We start from the raw sequence: 24,119 nt of genomic DNA, 5'->3' as shown, positions 1-24,119 counted from the left end.
AGCACATAACATTACAATAATAATGAACATAAAGAGATCCGACCTGTACCTTCTGACTGCTGCAGATTCATTTCGGCATTGATAATTTCGCCATTGAAACATAAATTTGAGTCACGAACTGCTCCGAGTATAACGTCACACACACATATATACATACATACATTTAAACCACTTATCTTAATGATTGCGATCAGGATGTGAAGAGATTTTCAACCAGTATAACAAAAATGTTTCTGGAACAAATCACCTACCCTGCCTTTAATATGCAAAAATAATTTGCAATATGCAGTGACGAATATTTGAAACATTAGTCTTTAACTCTCACCAGCCTGGTTAAAAAAAAAAAAAAAAGAGTCAATAAAATGATATTTCAAATTCTGGGCTGAAATAAAACCCATGCCTTTGACAAAGCATCTGAAATGCTTAGAAACACCATTTTTCATAGCAACACAATGTTGCATCAAACGCTACCGCAGAATGTGTATTTGCATTGGCAATTGCTTTGGCGTGTAGCATTGCACTCTCATCTGTCTTCTTGGGGCCGCTGGCCAACACGGCTGCCTTTTTGCTTTAAATATTTATGCAGAATCTGGAGGGGACAAGGGGCAATTACAAATTCATCATCTGGACCTAATCAATATCTAATACAGGTTACTAAATAAAATTATTTTTTAAGATAAGTTACATACTTGCCTGTTTAGAGTCATCAGACAGACGCAATTAGTGCAGAATACAGTCATTTGCAATTAAATTGACTGGATATTTGGACTGGTACAGTATAATAGTGAGATTTGTTTTTTATTCAAAAGATGCTATAGACGTCTAGAAGTTTCTGGGAAAAGTTATTGGCTGTCTCCTATTTTTATATTAGCATTGCAGGATCTCATTGTGTCTGTTGGTTTATATATGAATGCCACCCCGGCATAAATAAATATTGCGAGGCAGATAGGGTCATAGAATATTATTGAACAGCATGATGTTTAATACATATTTGCTAGATTAAGATAAAGTTTGTGTCTGGTTATGTGATTCAGCATGCGTCCACACACACACACACACACACACACACACACACACATTTTTACTGCGATACCCCCTGCTATTGATATCACAGTGGGACATCAAATATTCCTAGGAAAGGGAGAGAGAGCTTGATTTTTCATGTGGAAATCATTTTATTCACCATTAATAATGCATAACTAAAAGATCTGATCTTAGACCCCTGTTTAACAGACAGATGGAAAGTGACTTCACATTTTTAGAATCCAACCACATCTTGCAGTGCTGATGAATTTAAAATTAAAATCTAGATTTTTTTAATATATATATAATCTCTCAATATGAGTTTTTCATGCAATTTTGAGGGGTCATTTTTAACCCTGTTTAACATAATTCTGGGTTATCTTGTTCCACACTCTTAGAAGAAAAGGTTCAATATAGAATCTTAAAGGCTTCTGTCAGGCGCTTCATATATAGAACCTTTTAGGGGTTCCCATCATGGGATCATTTTATGGATATAATTTTAATTAGTTAATGTTGGTTTAATTTATTGTTCATTTTAATTACATTTTATGACTTAAACTGTTCATGCACTAAAATGCTGGGTTGTTTTAACCCAAATTTGGGTCAAATATGGGACATTTCTCTTCATATAGAACTTTTTTGGGATAAAGTGTTCTTTAAAAATTGAGTCAAGAACCCTAGAGCTATATAGAACCCTACTGAACCATTTTTTCTTACAACTGTGTATAGATTCTTTACTATTTCTTATTTTTCACAGACAGAAATAGGCTACCAGTTTAAAGGTTTGGAACAACATGAGTGCGAGTAAATAATTATAGCATTTGTATTATGCAAAAACTGAATACTACAAATAAATATACACCATTACACAGCATGTGTGATATTTGGGCTTTGTGATGTATGTGTGCACGAGAGCGAGCGCAGCAATCAGCACCCTAATATTACTGGCTTTAGGACCCAGTTCTTTGTCTGTCTCTTTCTTTAGTTATCCCCCCTTTTCTTTCTTTCAAGAGAAAAAAAAAAATAGTGAGCAGTATGAGATTCAGTAAAGAAGATCTGAGATCACGGGGCGTCGAGGCGCGTCGGTGCGTTAGTTAAAGAGAGAGAGAGAGTGAGTGAGATAGAGAGGGAGAAAGAGAGAGAGAGGCGCGGTGGAGGATCAGAGACCCCTCATTCGCATCTGATATTATAGTGAATTATTATGGGAACTCATTAAGGCTCGTTCCCGATCCACGTGCGCGCTTTTAAATAACACTCGTGATCCGGTTTCATCGGCTGGTAATAAACTTTCACTTCTCGGTTTTTATTTATCAGCGTTTATTCATAAGGACAGAACAGATCTGGTGGATCACAGGTGGGTGTCCTTTCCATAGAGTACTTCACCGTTCTGGATTTTGTGTTTCTGGCCATGTGTGGAAATTATTAACCATATGTTGCCATTTACATGGAGGTCATCATCACCACAGCGCGAGTCGTGGTCACTTGGTCGTGGTTTTCTCATCTTGTGAATTGAAATGTTTGTAAGATATATTGATATTCATATCATGAATTGTTACACGCTGTAAATATTAATGAAATGATTGGGATCCATCATCTAAGCTCAGCAGGTGGATCGTATGGACATGTGTGCGCTTATGGACCAACTTAACCCGTCATTTTAGTTTGTGTGATCGGCAGTATTTTACTGAAACAAACCTCAGTTTTTTCACTGATTTATGGATTCAGTCTTTTGTCTTCTTATACACAGGTTTGAGTGGCAGAAATGAGGGAGAGGTTCGCGCTTCATCTTCTCATCTTCGTGTTGACGCTGTTTTGGCACACCAGGTAGGACTGACAGTCTAGGTTTCGCTCTGTAAATGGGCTCGGGGATGTTGTGCTTTATAATACATCAAAATAATGTCTATATCCTTCGCTTGATCACGTTTCTGGTAAATGGGATTGACTCGAAGCCTCTTGTGTCCGTGCGTAACTGGAGACTTTTACGCAGCGCACGACTCCGGTGGTCACCAAAAGAAAGCGCTCCTCTAACAAAGACTGACAAAGACATGTTTGTCTGATGAGACATTAATTAATGCAAGTTTAATTCATGCAGCTAGGTTTGGTTGTTGGAAAGCCTTCGTGAAATCATCGAATTGTGTACATGGTCGTGGATGAATCCTCTAGGTGGTGCAAAACAGCGTGTGTGGAACCGCGAGGAGCGCTTTCCCATTCTGGGGACGAACTACAGGTGCATAGGCTGATTTATTTATTTATTTATTTTTTAAAAAAAATTTTAATTAGCTTTACAAGATAAAAGCATTTACCCAGTCAAACGTTTACATTCTAATTATGCCTAATCCTATTAATATTAAACATCTTAAACGTCATTTGTTTTTGTAATCGTGATCCCAGTGGTTGCTAATAGCCATATCCATCTGTCAAAAGGTTGTTTATTTAACAAAATATTTAATAAAATATTTTTTTTTGTAATATTTTATGTTCAAAAATAAAGTTATTTCCTAATATTGTATAGTAATGTGTTTTGTTTGTGAACTACACTTAATAGACTAATCATTAATCTCTGATCCCTCATTTCTGGCCTTTTCATAATAATGGAAAATGTCAAACATGCAATTTCATAAATTAGGGCTCTCTTATAGCAAGAAAATTGCCTTTTCTGATGCTAACATGGCATAAAACATTGGAAATGTTATAGATTGTCTGACATTCCCGATGTTTTGGAAAGTTTGACATTGTTCAAAATCAAAAATGGAAAATCAATATTGTAAAACCCAACCAGAACAGTCATTTACACCTGTAGTATCTCCCTTTGAGTGTATAACAGCAGCATGTGTGTGTTTTGGGGCCGCCAGTGAGTGTTTTTGGTCTAAATGTTGCTTGTTTTGATCCTAATAATCAAACAATAATTAACCTTGATTTTGTTGCAAACCCATGATTAAATGGGGACCACATGGATTATAATTACTCTGATCATTCTGTACACATTCAGCTCAGCTTCATTATCAATTTAATTTGAACTTATTATGATGTCCTGTTATCTTTTTATTCATATTAAAACATTGAAACAGACCCCTCTCCTGGGAGTGAACACGGTCACATCATGCCATACCAATCAATAAACCAATATCATATAAATCTAGATAATGTATGTGATAAGCAATCCCATCCTCCTGCTTGTGTCATAAAGTCGATCCATGAAATATGCTTCACTGGGTTCCACGAGCAGTGAATAACTGTGGAATCGGGACGGGATCAGATAAACCTCCCCCTAATCTGGGTCACGCCTGATGTGCCCTGCGAAAGGAGCACAAAGGGGAGGTTTGCCCTCCAACCGATGAGGAACCTTAAGAGTTGGTATTATATTGAAATCCCTTCAGGTTTCTTGTGCTTTATGCTCACTCAAATGCTAAGATTATGACCGGCTTCAAAGCCATGTAATTAGCTCATTTTAAATACTTTTGATGTATGTTAGGCTTGTATAGGAATTAGCTACAAATGTGCCCTATAATGAGCTGAGGTATCACCCCGTGGCAGAGAACAGAATTATACATATGGTGATTTACCAGCTGAACTACTTTGGAGCGTTTTGGACTGATATCACGTTTAGAGCAACTTGCACAGTCATGTCGGTTTACAATCTATGGCTCTGTTCCAAAACCTAGTGAGCTTCCTCGCTGCTGCCTACATAGACAACAACTTCATTAGCTCGACAGCTCGACCCACGAGTCATGGTTGATTCCAGTAGAGTTTGACATTAGGATGTTTTTAATCTAAAAGATGAGATACTCTAAAAAGCATGAAATTGTCAATTTTAACTCTTTCCCCACCAGCATTTTTTTTTTTTTTTTTTTTTAAGTTCCCAGCCACTGCCTGTATTTTTGAGAATTTTCACAAAAATTTCATGGCCAAGAGAATATTTTGTTGTATGAATATCTGAACATGCAATATATATATATAAAAAAAGTTTTATTCTAGCTTCATGTATTATTTTTTGATCAACACTTGAATGTGGGTAAGTTTAATAAATAAAAGCAACATTTTGAGCAAAAAGCGGAGAAAAACGCGTTTTTGTTAAAGACTACATCCAGATCAGATTCAAAATGATGATCAAAACACAGATGGATTAGATCGAGTCCATCAACACCCCTAAAGCTTCACAGTCCTGTAGCTCGTCCTGGGAAGACATTTCATTCAGTAACATTAAGCAGTTTTGATTTATATGCTGTTTAATGTTGGTGATCACGTTATTTTGCATATGCATATGATTACATATGAGATCCCATGTTTCTGCATCTTCTTTGCATGTGTTTTATCAGGAGATGTTGTACTCTTTCAGAAGATGCCTAATAGCGCCACCTACTGAATAACAGTGAAAACATGGAAAGCCGAAAAGTTCTGTCAATGGCGTGGAAGCGTGGCGGCGTTGCCATGTCGTAATTACTGTAATAACGAGATTTCAACTTGAAAACTGGGAATTTTCTTAGAGCTCTGACTTGTACCACGTGACCAGTGTACCACCTGACCACTGCATATTCATTTAGGTGTTAATAGTGTTGCCATAGAAAACGCATAGTCTGAGGATGTGAACAGCCCCGAGTAGAAAGTGACGTGTTGTCATATCGAATTAACGGTAATCGCGACATAGCTTGAACGCGGCATTATATACTTGGAAAGTGTAGAAATGGTGTAAAAATTGCTAGTGAATTTCACAAAAAATGGCAAGTAATACTCACTACCTACATACCTATAGGCTTTGGAACAGAGAGAGTGTGTTCTTACATTTATAGGGGTTTAACCATCAGCTAGAAAACAAATCAAGTTGCCGCTCATAATGCATGCATGATTGCTTATGCTAATTAAGCCAATTATGCTTAAGTATGTTAATTATATTCCCGGGCTGCGTTTCACATAAACTTTCCTGTAAGTAGAACATGTGGAACAGAGTGAAAGATCTAAACGCATCAGAGTGGTGTTGGGGTGTTACAACACTACCTTTTCCAGAAAGTAGCAATGTTGTCTGACAGAACACTTGCTATTTTATGTTTCATTGTATTGTGCAAGCAAACCAAGGCAGTGTTCAAAGCAATCTCCTAGAATAGTTCGCTTTCTGTCATGCATTTAAAAGACCTATTCATATCAGCAATACTGTTTGTTTAGATGTGTCAGTTCAAAGCAGTTCTATAAGAATATTGTCATCACATACAAGATTGCCTTCCTGCCTGTCATTTTATGTATGTATGTACAGTATGTACAGTAGTGACCAAAATTGTTGTCTGGAGGGAATACTTGTTTTTAATGACCCTACAAGTTTGATTAAACCATATATATATAAAAAAAAATGTTATTATTATTTATTTTTATATTAAGAAGGTTTATATAAGAGATCATATAAGAAGAATATATAAGAGAAGGTTTTCTCTTGTTTTTGCATGTTCATAATTTCTTTGTATGACAGCCATGGCCAAAAATTATGTCAATTTGATATATATAATATCATGTTTCATTATACAACCTGATTGTTATCTATATTGCTTCTTTAAATAAATTGTACTGCAGCTTACTACTTTTTAAAGTCTAGCTTAAGCATAATGCTGTCTTCAAATAGCTTTCCCAAGTCTGCCTCTATGATTTAAAATTTAATTTGAATCCAGTATAATGATTCTCAGAACATCTTAGCTGTAACTTGCAGCATGTGAAACTAGGATAATTACAGTCCTAAAAGACGTCAGGAGCATTTCGAAGATCAGGTAATTCCTCAAATCAGCCAGCCAGTAGTTTCATCGCCTTCATTTTTCCATATCTTTAAAGTCTTTCCCATCCTGTTCATGATGAGACCATCAAGTTCCCACGTACTCTTGACGTTTCTGCTTTTGTCGTGTAGGTCAGTGTCTGCAGATGCCACAACAGATGCCTTCAAAAACAACATCACACTCTTCACACGCATCCTGGACCGCCTGCTGGACGGCTACGACAACCGGCTGAGACCCGGACTCGGAGGTGAGCTACAGTGTCTGAATTAAACGGCTTGATTTTGATATCCAGTTAAAGATGAAAGATGCCATAAGCTCCTGATATGAAGGCTGAAATTATCCTTGCTCTTCTCCAGAGTCGAGTTTATCTTTCCACAAGCATCGCTATGTCTGTAGAGTAATGGATTTGAACAAAGCTTGGCACTAACTCTTTACCCTTAAGTGCATTTGCATCTACAGTAGTATATCTCTAGCAGTTTCATCAGTGTAGTTAGTTTTTGTCTGAAGTTATGATGATGAAGCCAGGAGCACATTATGGTGCTTACGGTGACAACAGAAATACATTAGCCCGGATTAAAGAGAGATACCGAGCACCTGTTTTTATTGATTTGTGTGGTAACGTACGCTGTGCTATTATGAAGCAGCTCTCCATTGGCTGACATAAAATACATTTTTCAAATGTTTTGTCACTGCTTAAGTGTCACTGACATTTTTCCATTAGCAGATTAGTTTAGCTAACAAAGGCTGTATTGGCATGCAGGATTTCAGTGAACCTTATGGATTTGTCTGTCGCTGTAGTTGTTCATCCTTTAATAGGCGTAGAAGGACCGTGAGCTCACCATCACAGAAAAGAAAAGTATCTCAGTAGTTTCTCCTAGACCAGAGGTACTTTTTATGGAACAGTTACATCTCCATTGGGGAAGCCGGAGTACTTTGTGAAAGAAAAAAAATCTGAAACACTCAAAATAGTCATCAAAGATGAGAATCTTGGGCCCCGAGAGCCACAGCAGTGATGTCGAAGAATTTTCACCAATATTTACCAAAAAAAGCAAATATTTCTCTCAACTGGATATTCATATAAAAAGGTAATATCAGATGTTTTATAAGGATTTTTATTTATTTTACATTTAGACATCTTGTGTATGGCACATAGAAGGCCTTGGGACTGATAAAACATACTGGGGGTGCAGGGTTTACCTCTTATGAAAAGTATGGACCATTTTAATATTTTGCACAAAGTAATAAACTACTAAGACGAGAGTCAACAGTATGACGATAAAAATAATTGTAATTGCTGCATTCTCTTTTTTTTCAGTGTTTTAGCAAAAGTATCTGTTTTGCTGCTCACCGTGTTTCTGCTACTGTTGTTAAAATAACCACGTCATCTGCAGCTCTTAATGTGACGCTTTACATCTTAGTGTGAGAGAAGGATAAATACTATACTATAAATGACCCGGAGTGCTTGTGGTGTGAACTGCTCCGTTCTTTGGACGCGCTGCTCACTTTAAACTGTAGAAAACGGTAAAATGGTCCACCATTTAAATATCTAGACATTAGTGAAATTAAACAATTAGTGAAGCTTGTTTTTTTTCCCTGAGAAAAACACCCCAGTAATCTCACTATTGCCTGATCTAGGGTTTTAGAAGAGATGTCAAACTGCATGTGACCAAAGTCTGCTGTCAAAGGTCAGAGGTCTCATTATGAACTCAAACATTTCTCATCAAATTCTTCCAAGTCTAAATGATCTGAGATACTATCCACCTTCTTGAACAGATACATTTACTAGTGGTAGGGATTCTGATTCATCCCAGTAGTTAGGTTAATTGAAATCAGTTCATTTATTTGAATCATTTGATTCATTTGAATCACTAGGCCCATTCGAAATGAGCAAAATCGGTTCAAAACCAATTCCGGTGATCACCAAAAGATGCATGCTGGTTAGAAATGCGTCCAAGTGTGGTCCAACTTGCTCTGATGTCATACTGACGTATGCAAAACAAATGTGCCAGATGGCGCAGTCGGGCGCATATGCTTTCCCCCCACTGCGCTGACAAAAGGCATGATGGGAAACGACTTTCTGACGACACAGCTTAATGCTCATTGGTTTAATCAACAGTGATGTTTTATTCTCTTCTAAAAGGTTTGATTTAAACACCGACAGTGTAATTTCTATATGGGACAGATGATTATTGACATAAAAAAAAAAAAAAAAATACATGTCTTTATTAAACTGAAAATGGATGGAAAACATGTCTTTATAGGGGGAAGTTAAATAACTGGTACTTTGGGTGTCTTGTTTATCATATTTATTTTCATATAAAAGCAACAGAATTTTAAATTATATTCAGTATATCACAACAAAGCACTACAACAAAGCACTCGTCTATTTTTGGCATTTGGTATCTCAAATGAGCCTACTTTATTCATTTGAATCATTTGATTTGGTTCACCAAAATGATTCGTTCAACTAATAAAACTAGACATTTTTAATGCCACAACTTCTCCGGGCGAGAGGAGACAGTTTTGAGAATGTGTGTTCAATTACTGCCAAACTACTGAAAAATATAGTTTAGTAGCATTAATAATTTTAGTCTTCCCCAACACTGTTGATTCCTAAATGAAGCATAGCTGAGAATGCCATTAAATGTCATGAGCTATAAAGAGCAACTTCTGAGCAATAAAGTGTTCTTCCAGGCAGGTACGGTTCTTCTCGGTTTTATGATTAGAGCTGAAAGGAAGTTCACGCTGCTCTTAGCATATTACAGATCCGGCTGCTATAAAACTTACCCGCCGTGGACACTTTAGTGATGATACGAGAGCTTGAAAAGACAAAGCAGAATGAATAAGTAATAAAAATTTCAGCCGCTCAAAGACAAGGAGCATATTTTCAGGATCGTGGAGGGCTGAATCTTTTCATCTCTTCACATCCTTTGAACCGTTTTTAACGACACGGCCGAATGAGCGGTTTATACTCGACACGTGTTGAATCTCAATTCTCTTCTGCTCTTCTCAGCTCTGCTCTCTCGTGCGATGGAGAGACCTGGAAGTTGTTCTCCGTCACTGTATTCTTATATAAGTGTATATAAGTGTTCTTACTGTTCCTAGGCATTTCATAATATTTATGTGGGGTTTACTATCTTTTTTATTTTCGCTGTTTTAGCTGAGTGGGCATGGCCGTAAAGAAAACACAAACTGTATGGGAGCGCTCATTTGAGCTATTTATGGAAATGTGTGTTCAAATGTATGTGTTGGTTTTATCTGTCTTATTTATTGTATTTATTGACTTGTTTTAATTCTTACTCTTAATCATCTTGTGTACAGTATTTATTTATCATGGTGAAGCAAGATTTTTTTATTTTTTTTATGGTATGCTCCAATTAGTATGCAGGAAAATGTGTTTTTAGGGGACCTATTATGCCTGTTTTACAAGATGCAGAGGTGGACAAAGTACACAACTTCCTTACTTGAGTGAAAGTAGAGATACTACTGGTCAAATATTAAATTGTCAGTGTAAAGACTGATTTTTACTAAAGTAAAAGTACAGATGTACTCGTTTTACATCTACTTAAGTACTTAAGTATCAAAAGTAAAAAGTAAATGTCAGTGCATTGCGGGTAAGTTTCTTACAGTACCTTATGCCTCTGAATCTATGCCTTCCCTCATATCAATATCACATGTATTTCTAGAACACAGTTCCAGTAATGGGATTGAATGTGAGATTAAAGTGCACTCAATAACGTCCACAATGGTTTCGGACACCCAAATGGCTGTTTCCTCAAATAGTGTCCTATTTAAAGTTTTTTGGCTTTTAGTATGAATATGTTAGTTTTACTGTTATCTATAAGCTAGTGTGCACCAAAACAATGATAGAATTTGCATTTAGAAGACCAAACCCAACGTTGAAAATGAAAATCAGGTTGATGTCAGAATCCAACGTCAGATTGACGTTGATCTCCAACGTTGGACAGACGCTGTATTGTGGATGAAAATGAAAATCGGGTTAACATCAGAAACCAACATCAGTCGTCCGACGTCTGTCCGACGTCAATCTGACGTTCGGGTTCTGACATCAACCCAACTTTCATTTCCAACCAAAATCATCCCCTGACTGATGTTACTACTTTCTACTCAAGGACCTTGACAGAAATGTAGTGGAGTAAAAAGTAAAAAGTAAAAAGTTTCCAGAAAAAATAATACTCAAGTAAAGTTCAGATACTCAAAAAGTGTACTTAAGTATAGTACTCAAGTAAATCTAGTTTGTTACTGTCCACCTCTGACAAGATGTAATATAAGTCTCAGGTGTCCTCAGAATGTGTCTGTGAAGTTTCAGCTCAAAATACCCTACAGATCATTTGTGACCCTGGACCATAAAACCAGTCACATGGGTACATTTTTTGAAATTGAGATTTATGCATCATCTGAAAAGCTTTTCATTGATGTGTGGTTTGTTAGGATAGGGCAGGGGTGCCCAATCCTGCTCCTGCCGATCGACTGTACTGCACAGTTCATCTCCAACCCTAATCAAACACACCTGCCTTTAATTTTCAAGTGATCCTGAAGACCTTAATTGGTTGCTTCAGGTGTGTTTGATTAGGGTTGGAGATGAACTCTGCAGGACAGTCGATCGGCAGGAGCAGGATTGGGCACCCCTGGGATAGGGCAATATTGGTCCGAAATACAACTATTTGAAAATCTGGAATCTGAGGGTGCAAAAAAATCGAAACATTGAAAAAATCTCCTTTAAAGTTCTCCATTTATGTTAGCGATTGTGCTGCATTCACTCACAAAAATAAATGTTTTAAATATTTACGGTAGGAAATAATAATAATAATTTTGACCCATACAATGTATGGCTATTGCCACAAATATACCAGTGCGACTCGTGACTGGTTTTGTGATCCAGGGTCACATTTATCATACCATGTTGTAAATGCCAATTTTTGAGTGGAAGGAAAAACATGCTGTTTTCATGCATGTGTCTTTAAATGCAAATGATCTGCTGGTCCCGTCCCGATTTCCAGAAGAGGGCGGAGCCTTTACAGCTCGTGCCTGGGATACTCTGCCAAATACTAACAAAGCATCTGTTTGGTTTTGATTATCATCTCTATCGCGATCACACACATGTGACATTGCAGTTCTTTGTCATCATTTTTCAGTTATTATTTTCATGCGTTTTAAAGCCGTATCAGTTTAAACTTTTATGGTTTTCTGAGCACACACATGTGATACATTAAAAATAATTTCTCTATTGTCAAATACACAAAAGGTTATATCAAAAACACACATAAACATAGTCGGTTATGTCTGTGAACGTAAACAGCAGGGAAAGAAATTGCATGTGTATATTAAAGTGACAGCAATGTAATATATTGTACCTATTGCTGTATATGCTGTTAATATGAATCAAACAACTAAAGAAAAACAGGAATTCACTCACTGTTCTTGATGGAACATAATAAGAATTTAAGCTTTAATAAGAATACATTTAGATTGTTGTTATAACCTGTTTTATTTATCTTAACCATATTTATTTGCACATCCGCTTTAATAAACACTTTTTGGACGCCAACACCGCTCCCGTGTTTACATCTTGGTGTGAATTTCCTTGTGGCTGCCTCGTTCCCTATCACATCTCGGCTCGGTTTTAACCCATGAACTTTCACCCCAGGCTCTGCCAGACCGGCTCATTAATCCTGGGATCAAAGGCTGGGTCTGGGTTGTCTGTTTATGTGAACCGGGTGAACAGTCTTGTGTCATTAGTGAGATGACGCTCGATGCTAGAGGTCATTCTTTCACGGTCGTGTAGGTTTATACCAGCATCCTGTCAACATTTCATCAAAAAGTCAATAATCGAATCAATGACTTTTCAAAATTACTTTAGCTAGTCACATGTTTTGCAAACCTTAGGGTTTCTCAGAACATTTTGATAGCATCTCTCTACTATAGTGGTGTTAAAGTAACAGATTGTAGGGCACTGTAAAAAAAAAAATCCCCCTAATTTAACATAAATGCTTAAAGGGATACTTCACCGATTAGCATTAAAGGGATAGTTCACTTTGAAATTAAATTTTGGTATGTTTTAGACGTGCGGAAGTTCACACACCAGGAAGCGCGCGCGCCCTCAGATCACTTGGACGTGGTTGTGTACAAGAGGTAAAAACGATATAAATACTGTTCGTTTTCTCACACAAACCGCTCGTTTCGTGTCTTAGGCCATCAATGTGTACTTACGATGGGGAATTGTTTAATTTGGACTCTGTGCTTGCTCTTTGAGACAGTGACCATAGACCTGCATTATATGACTGACAGACAAGAACGGTTTGACCTAAAAATATCAAAATTGAAACTACTGCGGAAACAAAGACACCTACATCTTGGATGCCCTTGAGGTAAACTAAAACATACCAAAATTTAATTTCAAAGTGAACTATCCCTTTAAGCTTTGTATCAGTAGAAACCAGGTAGTATTATCGAATGACCGTGCTTCCCTCCCTCATGTCCCCCTGAGACGAGAGATTTCTGTATTGTGTGTCTGGAAAACAACCTCAGATGACGCAAAAATCATCATTTAGCTCATCGGAGGCTTTTTTGTCCAGAGGCGAGAGACTACAGCCAGTAGGAGGAGCTCGTCCCGCATGTCTTCAACCCGCCCATAGGGGGATCTCACGATAAAACGGCGTCTTCTCAGTTTTGAGTCGACTAGTAGCCTAGTTGTATCATTTCTTCCGATACTGCCCTCTGTAACCGGTAGGCGTGGCTTGGGAGTGTCCTCGTAGGGCAGCGAAGCTAGTGCATTCTGGGAGTTGTTGTCTTTCATCCACATGAGCCAAAAATACATTTCCTGGCTTTTCTCAGTCTAGAAGGCACCAACTTCTAAAATAATTTCACATTTCTACTACATAAATGACCCAATTTAAATACACATTCATCTTTCCAGCTGTGAAATATCACTTTAAGTTCAGCTGCTGCCTTAACATTTAAGTAATCAAATTGGCTGTACAAGTGTCTTTTTTTTTCTTTTTTTGTATTATTTCTTGCATAGTTGAATCTTGTACAGCTTAAAAAAATTATTTGAAATTGGTAAAAATATTTTGATGAGTTAAAAGTAATGGAAAAACATGTTGCCATGACTTATTGATATGATATTATTTTGTGATTTGTTTGTTTGAGTCAGTTCATTCAATAAATCATTTGAACAAATTCTCTTAATTTTAATGAATTACTTTATGTGAGAAAATAATATAAAACACTTTACAATAAGGTTCCATTAGTTAATGGATAATAAAATAAATAAGAAATAGAAAAATAGAAAATAAATAACAATGATCAATAAATTTGGTAATATCAGCCTTTACTTTTACATTTATAAGACCAAATGTTGCATATGTTAACGTTGGTTAATGCACTCGAACATTTTTACTAACAACATTAGCAAATGTTAATAAATGCTGTAAAAACATATTGTTCATTGTTAGTTCATGTTACTCATGCATTAACTAATGTTAACAAATAAAAATTGTAAAGCGTTTCCGAAATATTTATGATTGTTAGTTCATGTTAAGTAATATGTGTTCATTTTAAGTAATATAGTTATAGTGTTACCAATGTTATAGTTATAGCGTCACCAGGCAACTCGTGTTTATATATATATATATATATATATATACATATATATATATATATATATATATATATATATATATATATATATATCAAAATAATGTTGTGATGGTCTCTTTTTAAATTGCTCCACTGATGTTTGTCATCTTTTAAATCACCTGATTTGTTTTTGTGTACAACGGTTAATCCAGTGAAACATGTGCTTGTTTATGTAAATGTTTTTTGTGTTTTTTTTCTCCACCGCTACGCCCATCCGCTCACAGCATCAAGACTCAGGGGAAAACAGTCAGAGCGGTCGATATAGGCTACTAATCATTCCTCAGGCCAAACTCCCACAACCCCCCTGTTCCTCCATCCAATACGGAAGTCAGTCAATCTATCTCAGAATGGCTGAATGTGTTGTTATTCCATTCATGTTTATGGCTTATTAACTTTTGTGAGCGAATCAAAGAGCATCTCTTGCGTTGTGTAGAGGTGTTTAATGCTGTTGGAATGAGGATATAATGATCACATAAATGGAACATTTAGAAGGTGCATAAACGAAACTTGGATAATCATTTTGTCCTCAAGAGGTTATTGATTTAGTTCAAGGTGAATTTATGGTGTTGTTATTGCCATTGCGAGTGTTTTCATACATGTTGTTAGAATGTTCGCTATTTCTGATTCAAGGTTTATAAAGATTGAAAAGCAATAGGTAGTCTTTTTCGATTTCTGCTGCAAACAATCACAGAGAGCATCGCAAAACGAATCCAACTGAATCATTCACTGTCTGGTCAGTAAACAAAAGATATTTACGCTCAGTTTCAAAACCTAGTGAGCTGCCTACATACTGTACATAGGCAGCATTTTAAGGTATCATAGATGCACTTTTCAAAAATGCATCATATTTATGCTGTCTTGTAAGACTGTGGTTTTACTTTAGTGACAAGATTTTTTTATTGGTCATCAATTGATTATACACAATGCAGTACAAAAAACATGTTAATCATAACAAAGTAAAACAGTGAAATCCAAAATGAAATATTCAGGGATGTGGTGTAATCTAGTGGATGTATGCAGCCAGGGTCCAAAATTAACATTCGCCAAGTGTATGAAAACGGTGATACTCGCAAGTTGACCGATAACGAGTGAAGCGCTGCACTGTGTCATTTACATGCAAGCATAAACCATCTAAACAAATTTGTAATGAGAATCTTTTCGAAATCTGTTGTCAACAAAAGAGAAGCTTCAAGTTTCTTAGCGGTTTTACGGCAAAATAAAAGCTATATGGTTTAATGTTTGAAAGCAAGACAAAATAAGGACAGCATACAGATTAGTATTATAATTTTACTGTTTTGTAATATTATTATTAAATACTGTTTTTTTGTTTGTTTGTTTTTTACTTTACAATATTGCAATAGTAATATATTTCTTTATTGATTTAATAAAATAAATGTAATTACATTTTTTAATTGAAATAATAATATATAAATAAACTGACAATAATATCTTAATTATTATAGTATTTTTGTATTATTATTATTATTATTATTATTATTATTATTATTATTATTATTATTATTATTGTATAGTCATAATAATTGGGGAGAAATCTTTTTTGTCCTTAATTGATCACACTACGGCCAACTGTATTGGCCCTACATGCCGACATGACAATTTGACAGTTCTGGTTCTTAAATGTCTCTCAAATTGTGATGGTTTCTAAGCTAGCATCACATATAGCCTTTGCAGAGAATGCAATCCCAGAATGCACTCCACACATCTAAAATGGTGGATTAGTTGAGAGAACATATTTCATTCAGTACAGAAACAAATATTGATAAATAGTCTGAGATAAAAAAATAAATAAATAAAAAAAATTACTATTGTCCCCACAATGTATATAGCCTACATACACACAGTCCTGGAAAAAAAGGGAAAAAAAAAGAAAAGAAAAAAACCCGAAAAAAAACAGCCAAGCCAAAAATGGCAAAATATTTTGGAGTCTTTTAATGGTCTTAACCATTTTAATCACAAATTACTGGTCAGGAAATTAGCAAGAATACTGTAGATAAAGTAGTTTAGCATGGATTAGCCTTTCCGTTTGTTTTCTTTAAATGTTTAAACTCGCAGACAGCGCTTTACAGGAAGAAGAGTCAGTGTTGTTAATGTTCACTCAATGTTAATGTCTTCAAAATGTTTATTAGTAGTTGGAAAATGTCTCGCAGTTCGTTTGAGTTTAATATGAGACCAAATATTCACAATAAAGTTCAAATCTGGACTCAGGTCAAAACATGAGTTTGATGGACTTGATCTAACATCTGACATAATCTTGAAATACCATCTGATCATTCCTAGATAACAACTTTCCCTTTCCTTTCCCTTTGCAAGCCATTCTGCAATATTTTCCTGTTCTCCAAAGAATTAAATGACTTTTCACAGTGAAGTAGCTCACCAATACCAGCAGCTAACAATGACACTCTTCCTCCGTGCTTCACTGTGGTAGAGATGCATTTATTATTATATTTATCACCAGATCTTCTAGACACCTCTCTGGAGCATCACCAACTCGTGTTTCATTGTGATTCATCACTGCGCACAACTTTGCTGAACCACTCTGAAGTAATGGCTTTTTAAGTAGTGCAAGTGCATTTGCTTAGGTTTAGCTAATTTCCTGACCAATGATTTGTGGTCAAGACGATTAAAAGCTTAGTGTTTAAAAGGTATCACACTGTTAGCTTAGCAACATGCTAACACCAAACTGAAATAAATTGTGAGTCGAGTTTCCAGCGCACTTCATATTTGACGTGTGGAGGTGCCAACTATGTAGAGCGTTCTAAATCAATTCGTTAGGTCTCCTTTTAGTAAGAATGCATCCTTAGAAGGCAGCTGCCTATGTAGAGAGTAGACACCAAGGTAGTTCACTAGGTTTTGGCCTCACAGGATGAATGAAAAGCTGAAGGAAGGAGAGAGTGAGGTGAAGTCAAACAAAGATGGCATTCCCTCAGACGAATCGCTCTGCTGCATATGTGAAAAATCTCATGTATATAAGAGCCCTTCTTTATAAACCTCCCCCAGTCTCATTTCAGACAGACTCTCGACCCTTCCCCCGTCCCTCTGAGACCGGCTGAGCCACTTTACATTCACTCAGACCGCTAACAACACAACCGTCTAACCTCACAGAATAATGGCATCTGATAGCCATGCACAATAGAAGATGCGGTTTATAAAAGCTTTATTGTATGCCTTCCCAGCAGTCTTTCAACTCAGTCACAGATTTCTCCATTTTTCCCCTTTTTATCCTTGTTGGGAAAGCGCCGTGTGGCATTGAGTAATTAGGGCAATTGTAGAGAGTGAAACAGTCATTGTTTTAAAGATGTGTAGACTTAATTGTTAGTGGCATTACTGGACTAGCAGTATTATTATTGCTTATAATTTGTATTTTATTAAAACTGCTCAGTTAATTTTTTATTAATTTAAAAAAAAATTTTTTAGCTAGTCAATGGATGAAGACAAGCTCTTTAACTTAAACTGAAGGAGTGACCAAGACCAGAATATCATAAAGATTTGAGTAAGCAACATTTATTTATTTATTATTTTTTACAGTTCCAGGTTTGCTGTGCTATTTTGTAGGACTGCACAATTTGGTTAAAAAATTGTGTGATTGTATTATTAATATTACTATTATTATGCTATAATTATTTATTATTATTATTACTATTATTAAATAAAATTTCCTGGAGGAAAATAAATATTACTTGTAATACGATTTCACTGTAAAATATATATTTATTTTTATAAATTATAATACAATACTTATATGTCTTAAATTCTTCATATTCAAACCTTAAACCATCAAGCTTTTATGTTAGGCCTTTAAATTTTATAAACACTTTTCATTACAAATATGGAGGAAAGGTGAAATGGCGAAACACTGAAAAATCATGGATCATGAGCTGCTTGCGCGTAAATGAACACAGTTTTGCGCTTCACTCTGAGACAGGCAGCTCGTTTATAATGAAATCGCAGCCTTTGTGGTTTGATATTCGCAATGACTAAGCCATAATGTGTTCCAATATTATTTTGATTACTCTGCATAGCAATGCACTTAAAACCCCTCCCGACAACTGCATAGCAACACCATTGCAACCACCTTTTGCAACACTGTTGTGATGGGCAAGTTTTATACAGACAACCAGCACTCTCAAAACTTCTAGTTTTGCATAAAAATTCTGTTTTTCTATGTATTTTTATACGTTTCCAGCAGTCTATCGATTCTGTGCAAAAATGGCATGCAAAATCTAGTCAGAGATGAATATCAATGCATTTTCCCTTTTTTTTAATCCTCGTTGGGATGGCGCCCAGACGAGCATGCAACATTGTATAATTAGGGCAATTTTAGAGACGTGAGAGACAGACAGAGAGAAAGAGAGTGACATTGTTTTTAAGACGAGCAGTAATTTCCTCTTGTTTGTTTGATTGCTGTTGTCATCGGGTGATTAGTCTGCATTTTCTTCAGGTTGTATTGTATTTTGTGAAAACAGGAGAATAAGTGAACAAAAAACCCCAGAAAGAATCTCAGAGCATCTTTCCTCCAGCTCAGAGCTGAATAAACCACCCCTACATTAGACAGCTATTAATACAACACATCTCGAAGCACAGAGCACTCGCTGCTTTTAAGCACTAAAGAACCGCTGAAGAACCCCGGGCTCTCGCTTTGATCTCATTGAGCTCATTTATGAGAATCTGCAATATATCATTCATTCTGATATTATCTGAATATAGGACAAAGTGCTGTTCTGCATTTGTTTGCCTTCGAAACTTTTTTTTTTTTTTTTTTTTTTGTAGTAGATCAAAGCAGAATTTTTATTGTTGTATCGTTGTTCAAAATCAATTATTAGGGCTCTGCTTAGTAAAACAACAGTTATCTGAGTCAGTGAAAAATGCAATAGTTTATGTGTGCATTCATGTATTTCTAAGGCTGTGTAATGTTTTGAATAGTCTGTGTAGTAGTTCTGTATATAATACATCGCTATCTGACTGAATGCACTTAGTTTGTGTCTGTGTTGTATAAAGCAGCGAGCAGAGGAAATATCACTAGCTCTTTTGAATGCCAGAAAGAGAGAAAAGAAAAAACATATCTCAGATAAAGGAGGACAAAATATGAATATATTGAAGCAGCAACAGACAGATTTGATTACTAGCCAACCTAACACCGGGCCAGTAAATGCAAGCACATTTACCCCCTGCCTAATGGACACTTTCATCTCAAAAGGGCTGGAGAGAGAAAAATGCTCTTTCTGCTGTGAAACTGTAAAGAAAATGTGAAATTCACCATTCATTTCTGCGGTTTTATAAAGATGCCCCTTTCAAGGAAGATGAGACAGGGCTGTTGCTGTTGCATTCTGGGAAAATAACACTGGTCATTTTGATGTTTCTCCAGATCGAGTTACCACAGTGAAGACCGACATCTACGTCACCAGTTTTGGCCCTGTTTCAGACACTGATATGGTGAGTGGAATTCATTATTTTGCATTTGTTTGTCAGAAGCGGATGAATAGCATCACTGTCAGCCTTTTGGACCAGCACTTCGCATGTTTTTCGAGCCAAGAACCACCCACCTAGACATAAAGAGACCGTCTGGCCAACCACAGATTGTTTACCTGTATAGGGGCTTGTGAATCTGAAATCATTTACAGTACAACAAAAGATTAGAGTGCAACTAAGTACATACACTAGCGTTCAAATGTTTGGGGTCAAAAAGATTTTGTAATGCTTTTGATAAAGTCTAAAGTCTCTTCTGCTCACCAAAGCTGCATTTATTTCATCAAAAAATACAGTAAAAGTTTAATATTATTCAGATTTAAAATACATATATACATATATATATATATATATATATATAGTAATATAATATATATATATATATATATAGTAATATAATATATATATATATATATATATATAAAGTAAATAAATAAATGTAAAACATTTAAAAAGGTCCAAAAATATCCACTAAAGTACAGCAAAACCTATGTGTTTGCTTGATTTGTAACATTTGTCTTTAATTTTTTCCACTTTTTCAACTTGTGTAATGTTGCTGTTTGAGCATAAAAAAAGATCTGCAAGGTTACAAAGCTCAAAGTCCACTCCAAATGGAGATATTTTATTTAACAGAATCCTCTTTTCAAGAACTACAATGAACGACTTGTTTGGACTACAACGCAATTTTTTTTTTTGGAACTTATGAAGTCACAATGTTACTCATTTAAATAATCCCCGTCCACGGAATATGCAAAAAAGGAGGCGAGGCCTGGATGAGCTGCACTAGAGAAGACAGTGTTGTCGCGATGTTAAAGAGACGCTGTTTATTCCACAACATTTCCAAAACTCATTCTTCCTAAGACTGTTGAACTTAAAGTGGTTATAATTTATTTTAAACAGTGTTCCTTAACATTATAACCCCAACGTTTATCTGTACACTGCACATTTTATGGAGAACAGCTTGTTTTCTGTTGCTTTTGTAAGACTGTTCACTGCTCCTTATGAAAATTAACCACAATTTTGTGATCGATTACTGTTTGTATTACCTTAGTTTTCCGACAAATATCATGATTAAATGGTGGATAATATCGTATCTATAATGTATTCGAAAATTACAACAACAAAAAACATACCATTTTGAAACATCCTGTGAAACCCGTGAAATCCGTTCTGCATGATGCTCTTGTTCGTTAACATTGTCAGGGTCTGAATCGGACTCGAAATGGTTTGAAATTGACGGCATCCTCAATATTTACACTAGAGAAGAACTCGTTGTTATGGAAGGGTGGGACAATCCCCGAACACAAGCCAAACATTGCCAATCACAACACACTGGGCCAGTTAACCAATCACAGCACATTTCGTATTTCGGAAGGAGGGGCATCATCGAAATCAGTGTGTTCGAGCCAGATAGGGGAGAAAGGAGCTGTAATAATGTAAAATATGTGAACAATAATGCGTTTTTTGAACAATCAAGCATGAAAACATATTATAGTACACCCCAAAAACAAAATCAAGAATTCGTAAAATAACATAATGGGACCCCTTTAAAAACAGTTGTGCTTCTTAATATTCATTTGGAAACTATTTGGAAAATTTCTTCATGATTCTTTGATGAATAGAAAGGAAACAGCATTTATTTGAAATATAACACTTTTGTAACATTATAAATGTCTTCACAGTCACTTCTGAGCAATTTAATGCATACTTACTTAATAAAAAGTAGTGTACCTCAATCGTCCGTTCAAATGGTTAAAATGAGTAAACTCAGAACCGTGTGGTCCAAATTTCCATTTAGAAAAAAGTGAAAAGAACCTTAAACTAGCTCTGCTATGTAGTAAATTCTGTTGTCTGGCTGGAACAACATGCAATTATATTTAGTAATTCAATTAAAAAAATAATAATGATAAATTAATAAAATGATTAGAAGCCAGCCACTGAGATTGGAGCTATTTCTGTATGCATCAGACCATCCATAGGGAAGCCATCTGAGGTTTAGTCTACTTTATGTCTAGCGATGACTCATAATGTAGCTCAAACAGTAGTAGAGCATGGCCAGGTCGTGGGTTTGATTTCCAGAGAATGCACCTTGAATGCAATGCAAGTCTCTTTGCATGAAAGCATCTGCCAAATACATCTATATGAATAACACAACAGCTGATCGTTCTTTTATCTAACTATTGCCTACAGATGGGCGCCATCTGTACAGGTGTCGTTTCTTGAACAGTGCCACTGCTAATGCATTTATGTCCACACATATCAATCTGTGACAGCGAGCTCTGTTTGGATCCATGTGGGGAAGCGGTCAGTGCTCAATAACCAGTGGTCCATGGTGACCCGGATGAGTTTCATATCCGACGGAACCAAGGCAGGAAATGAAAGGCTTTGTCACCTGAATGCATCCGTGACTCTGAATTAGTGCCTGTGACTCTGCTGACTCACACCGTCGCTCTGACACTTCTCAGTGGATTCAGAGCTTGTTAATGGAGTTTTTGTTCTGAGAAGAGAAAATATGACTCATGTAAGCTGCATTGAATATGAAGCACATTAGCTGTGTGCTAACAATGCGCTCTGATTGTTCTCGCACGTGATTGTACGTTACATGCATTCTTAACAGCCCACCCTGGAGCTTCAAATGAACTTTAATCGAAAGCCATTAAATTAAATGAACCTTTGATTCAGCTGCAAACAAACTAACAAAGCAAATTAACAATCAACTCATGCAGCTGCACTAGTCTGGCTTGGCTTTCATGTTTTAGGTTGCTCATGCTGTCCATTGCAGAAATGTACCTGTAAAATATCACAGTGGTGTTTAGGTCAGTGATGTAATGCTCATTTTTTGTTATTAGGTAGGCTAGGCAATTTTCGGAGCAGCTAGCAATAGCAAGTTAGCTTTAAAAGCATGAGATCCCACCCTCCCTTCAGAGCGTCTCCAAAGCCACACTCCTCCAAAACACAAGAACGCACACAGCAGAGCCTGCAAAGCATCATGAGGCGAGAGACTGCGTTAAACTACCTTGTGTCTCAAAGCATGTAACATTACAATAATAAAGAACATAACTTAAAGAGCTCTGACCTGTATCACCTGACGGCTGCAGATTCATTTCGCCGTTGATAGTTTTGCCATTGAAACGCATAAATTCGAGTCACAAACCATGTAATATCACAGGTTTCTATCTCTTCCAAATTACAGTTATGGTGTGAACGCAGCATAAGCTGGTTGTTTTGGTTCAAGAGAAACTGTAAAAGGTGGCTGATGATCGATTACTGTTTGCATTACCTTAGTTTTCCGACAGATATCACAATTAAATGGTGGATAATATCGTATCTATAATGTATTCTAAAATTACAAAAAAAAACAAAAAAACATACCACTCTGAAACATCCTGTGAAATCAAAATCAAAGTCTGTGCATGAAATCCGTTCTGCATGATCCTCTTGTTCGTTAACATTGTCAGGGTCTGAATCGGGCTCAAAATGGTTTGAAATTGATGGCATCCTCAATATTTACACTAGAGAAGAACTCACTGTTATGGAGGGGCGGGACATTTCCCGAACACTGCCAATCACAACACACTGGGCCAGTTTACCAATCAATTCGAGTCACAAACCATGTAATATCACAGGTTTCCATCTCTTCCAAATTACAGTTATGGTGTGAACGCAGCATAAGCTGGTTGTTTTGGTTCAGGAGGAAATGTAAAAGGTGGCTGATATTTCGGTTGTGGACTAACTCATAGCACGAAATGCGCTGATGATGTGATGTCTGCGCAAACAGGTGCACGGATAAAGATAAAAAGTACAATTTTTTTTTTTTTTTTTTACTTTTAACACCGCTTGACATTTTTAGAATCATTAAATTCATTCTTTTAAATGTATTTATGAAGACATTTCTTCGAAATTTAGGACTTCTCTGTCAAACTGTGTAAATTGCTTGCTATCTCATTTTGTTGAATTCCTTGTTTTAAGGACGGCAGTAACTGTGATATTTTGTTGGAAACTATGGTAACCATGGGACATTTGTGTGTGTGCTGTTCGTCCATGTGTCCACTCACCAGTGTCTCAGTGTGAGCGTCTCAGCCCTCAAATCTCCTGTGTCTATGAGATTACACCCAGATGCTACACCTTCTGCTCCTCAGACCCAAGAAAGAATACTGCTGTTCCTCTTTCCATTCCTCTATCTCTCACTTTCTGTCTGCTTCT

The 24,119-nt window shown here is 36.3% G+C and overlaps 1 protein-coding gene across 2 annotated transcripts in view; it reads left to right on the top strand.

The window, feature by feature from the left end:
* The first annotated feature begins 2,055 nt into the window (after window positions 1–2,055).
* Window positions 2,056–24,119, top strand: part of gabra2b (gamma-aminobutyric acid type A receptor subunit alpha2b) — a 66,456-nt gene continuing 44,392 nt past the window's right edge. Inside the window, exons 1-4 of one of the 2 annotated variants that reach the window (XM_084134088.1) lie at window positions 2,056–2,377; window positions 2,771–2,847; window positions 6,905–7,020; window positions 19,816–19,883. In XM_084134088.1, the coding sequence (XP_083990214.1) occupies window positions 2,786–2,847; window positions 6,905–7,020; window positions 19,816–19,883 (246 nt within the window). In that variant the 5' untranslated portion in view covers window positions 2,056–2,377; window positions 2,771–2,785. Of the gene's footprint in view, window positions 2,544–2,770; window positions 2,848–6,904; window positions 7,021–19,815; window positions 19,884–24,119 lie in introns of both variants that reach the window. The other variant, XM_084134089.1, reaches the window with a different exon arrangement.

The sequence above is a fragment of the Abramis brama genome, assembly GCF_963993115.1.
Source record: "Abramis brama genome assembly, chromosome: 13".
In the NCBI taxonomy this organism is placed as follows: Eukaryota; Metazoa; Chordata; class Actinopteri; order Cypriniformes; family Leuciscidae; genus Abramis; species Abramis brama.
This window is presented reverse-complemented; position numbering and strand designations above follow the sequence as displayed.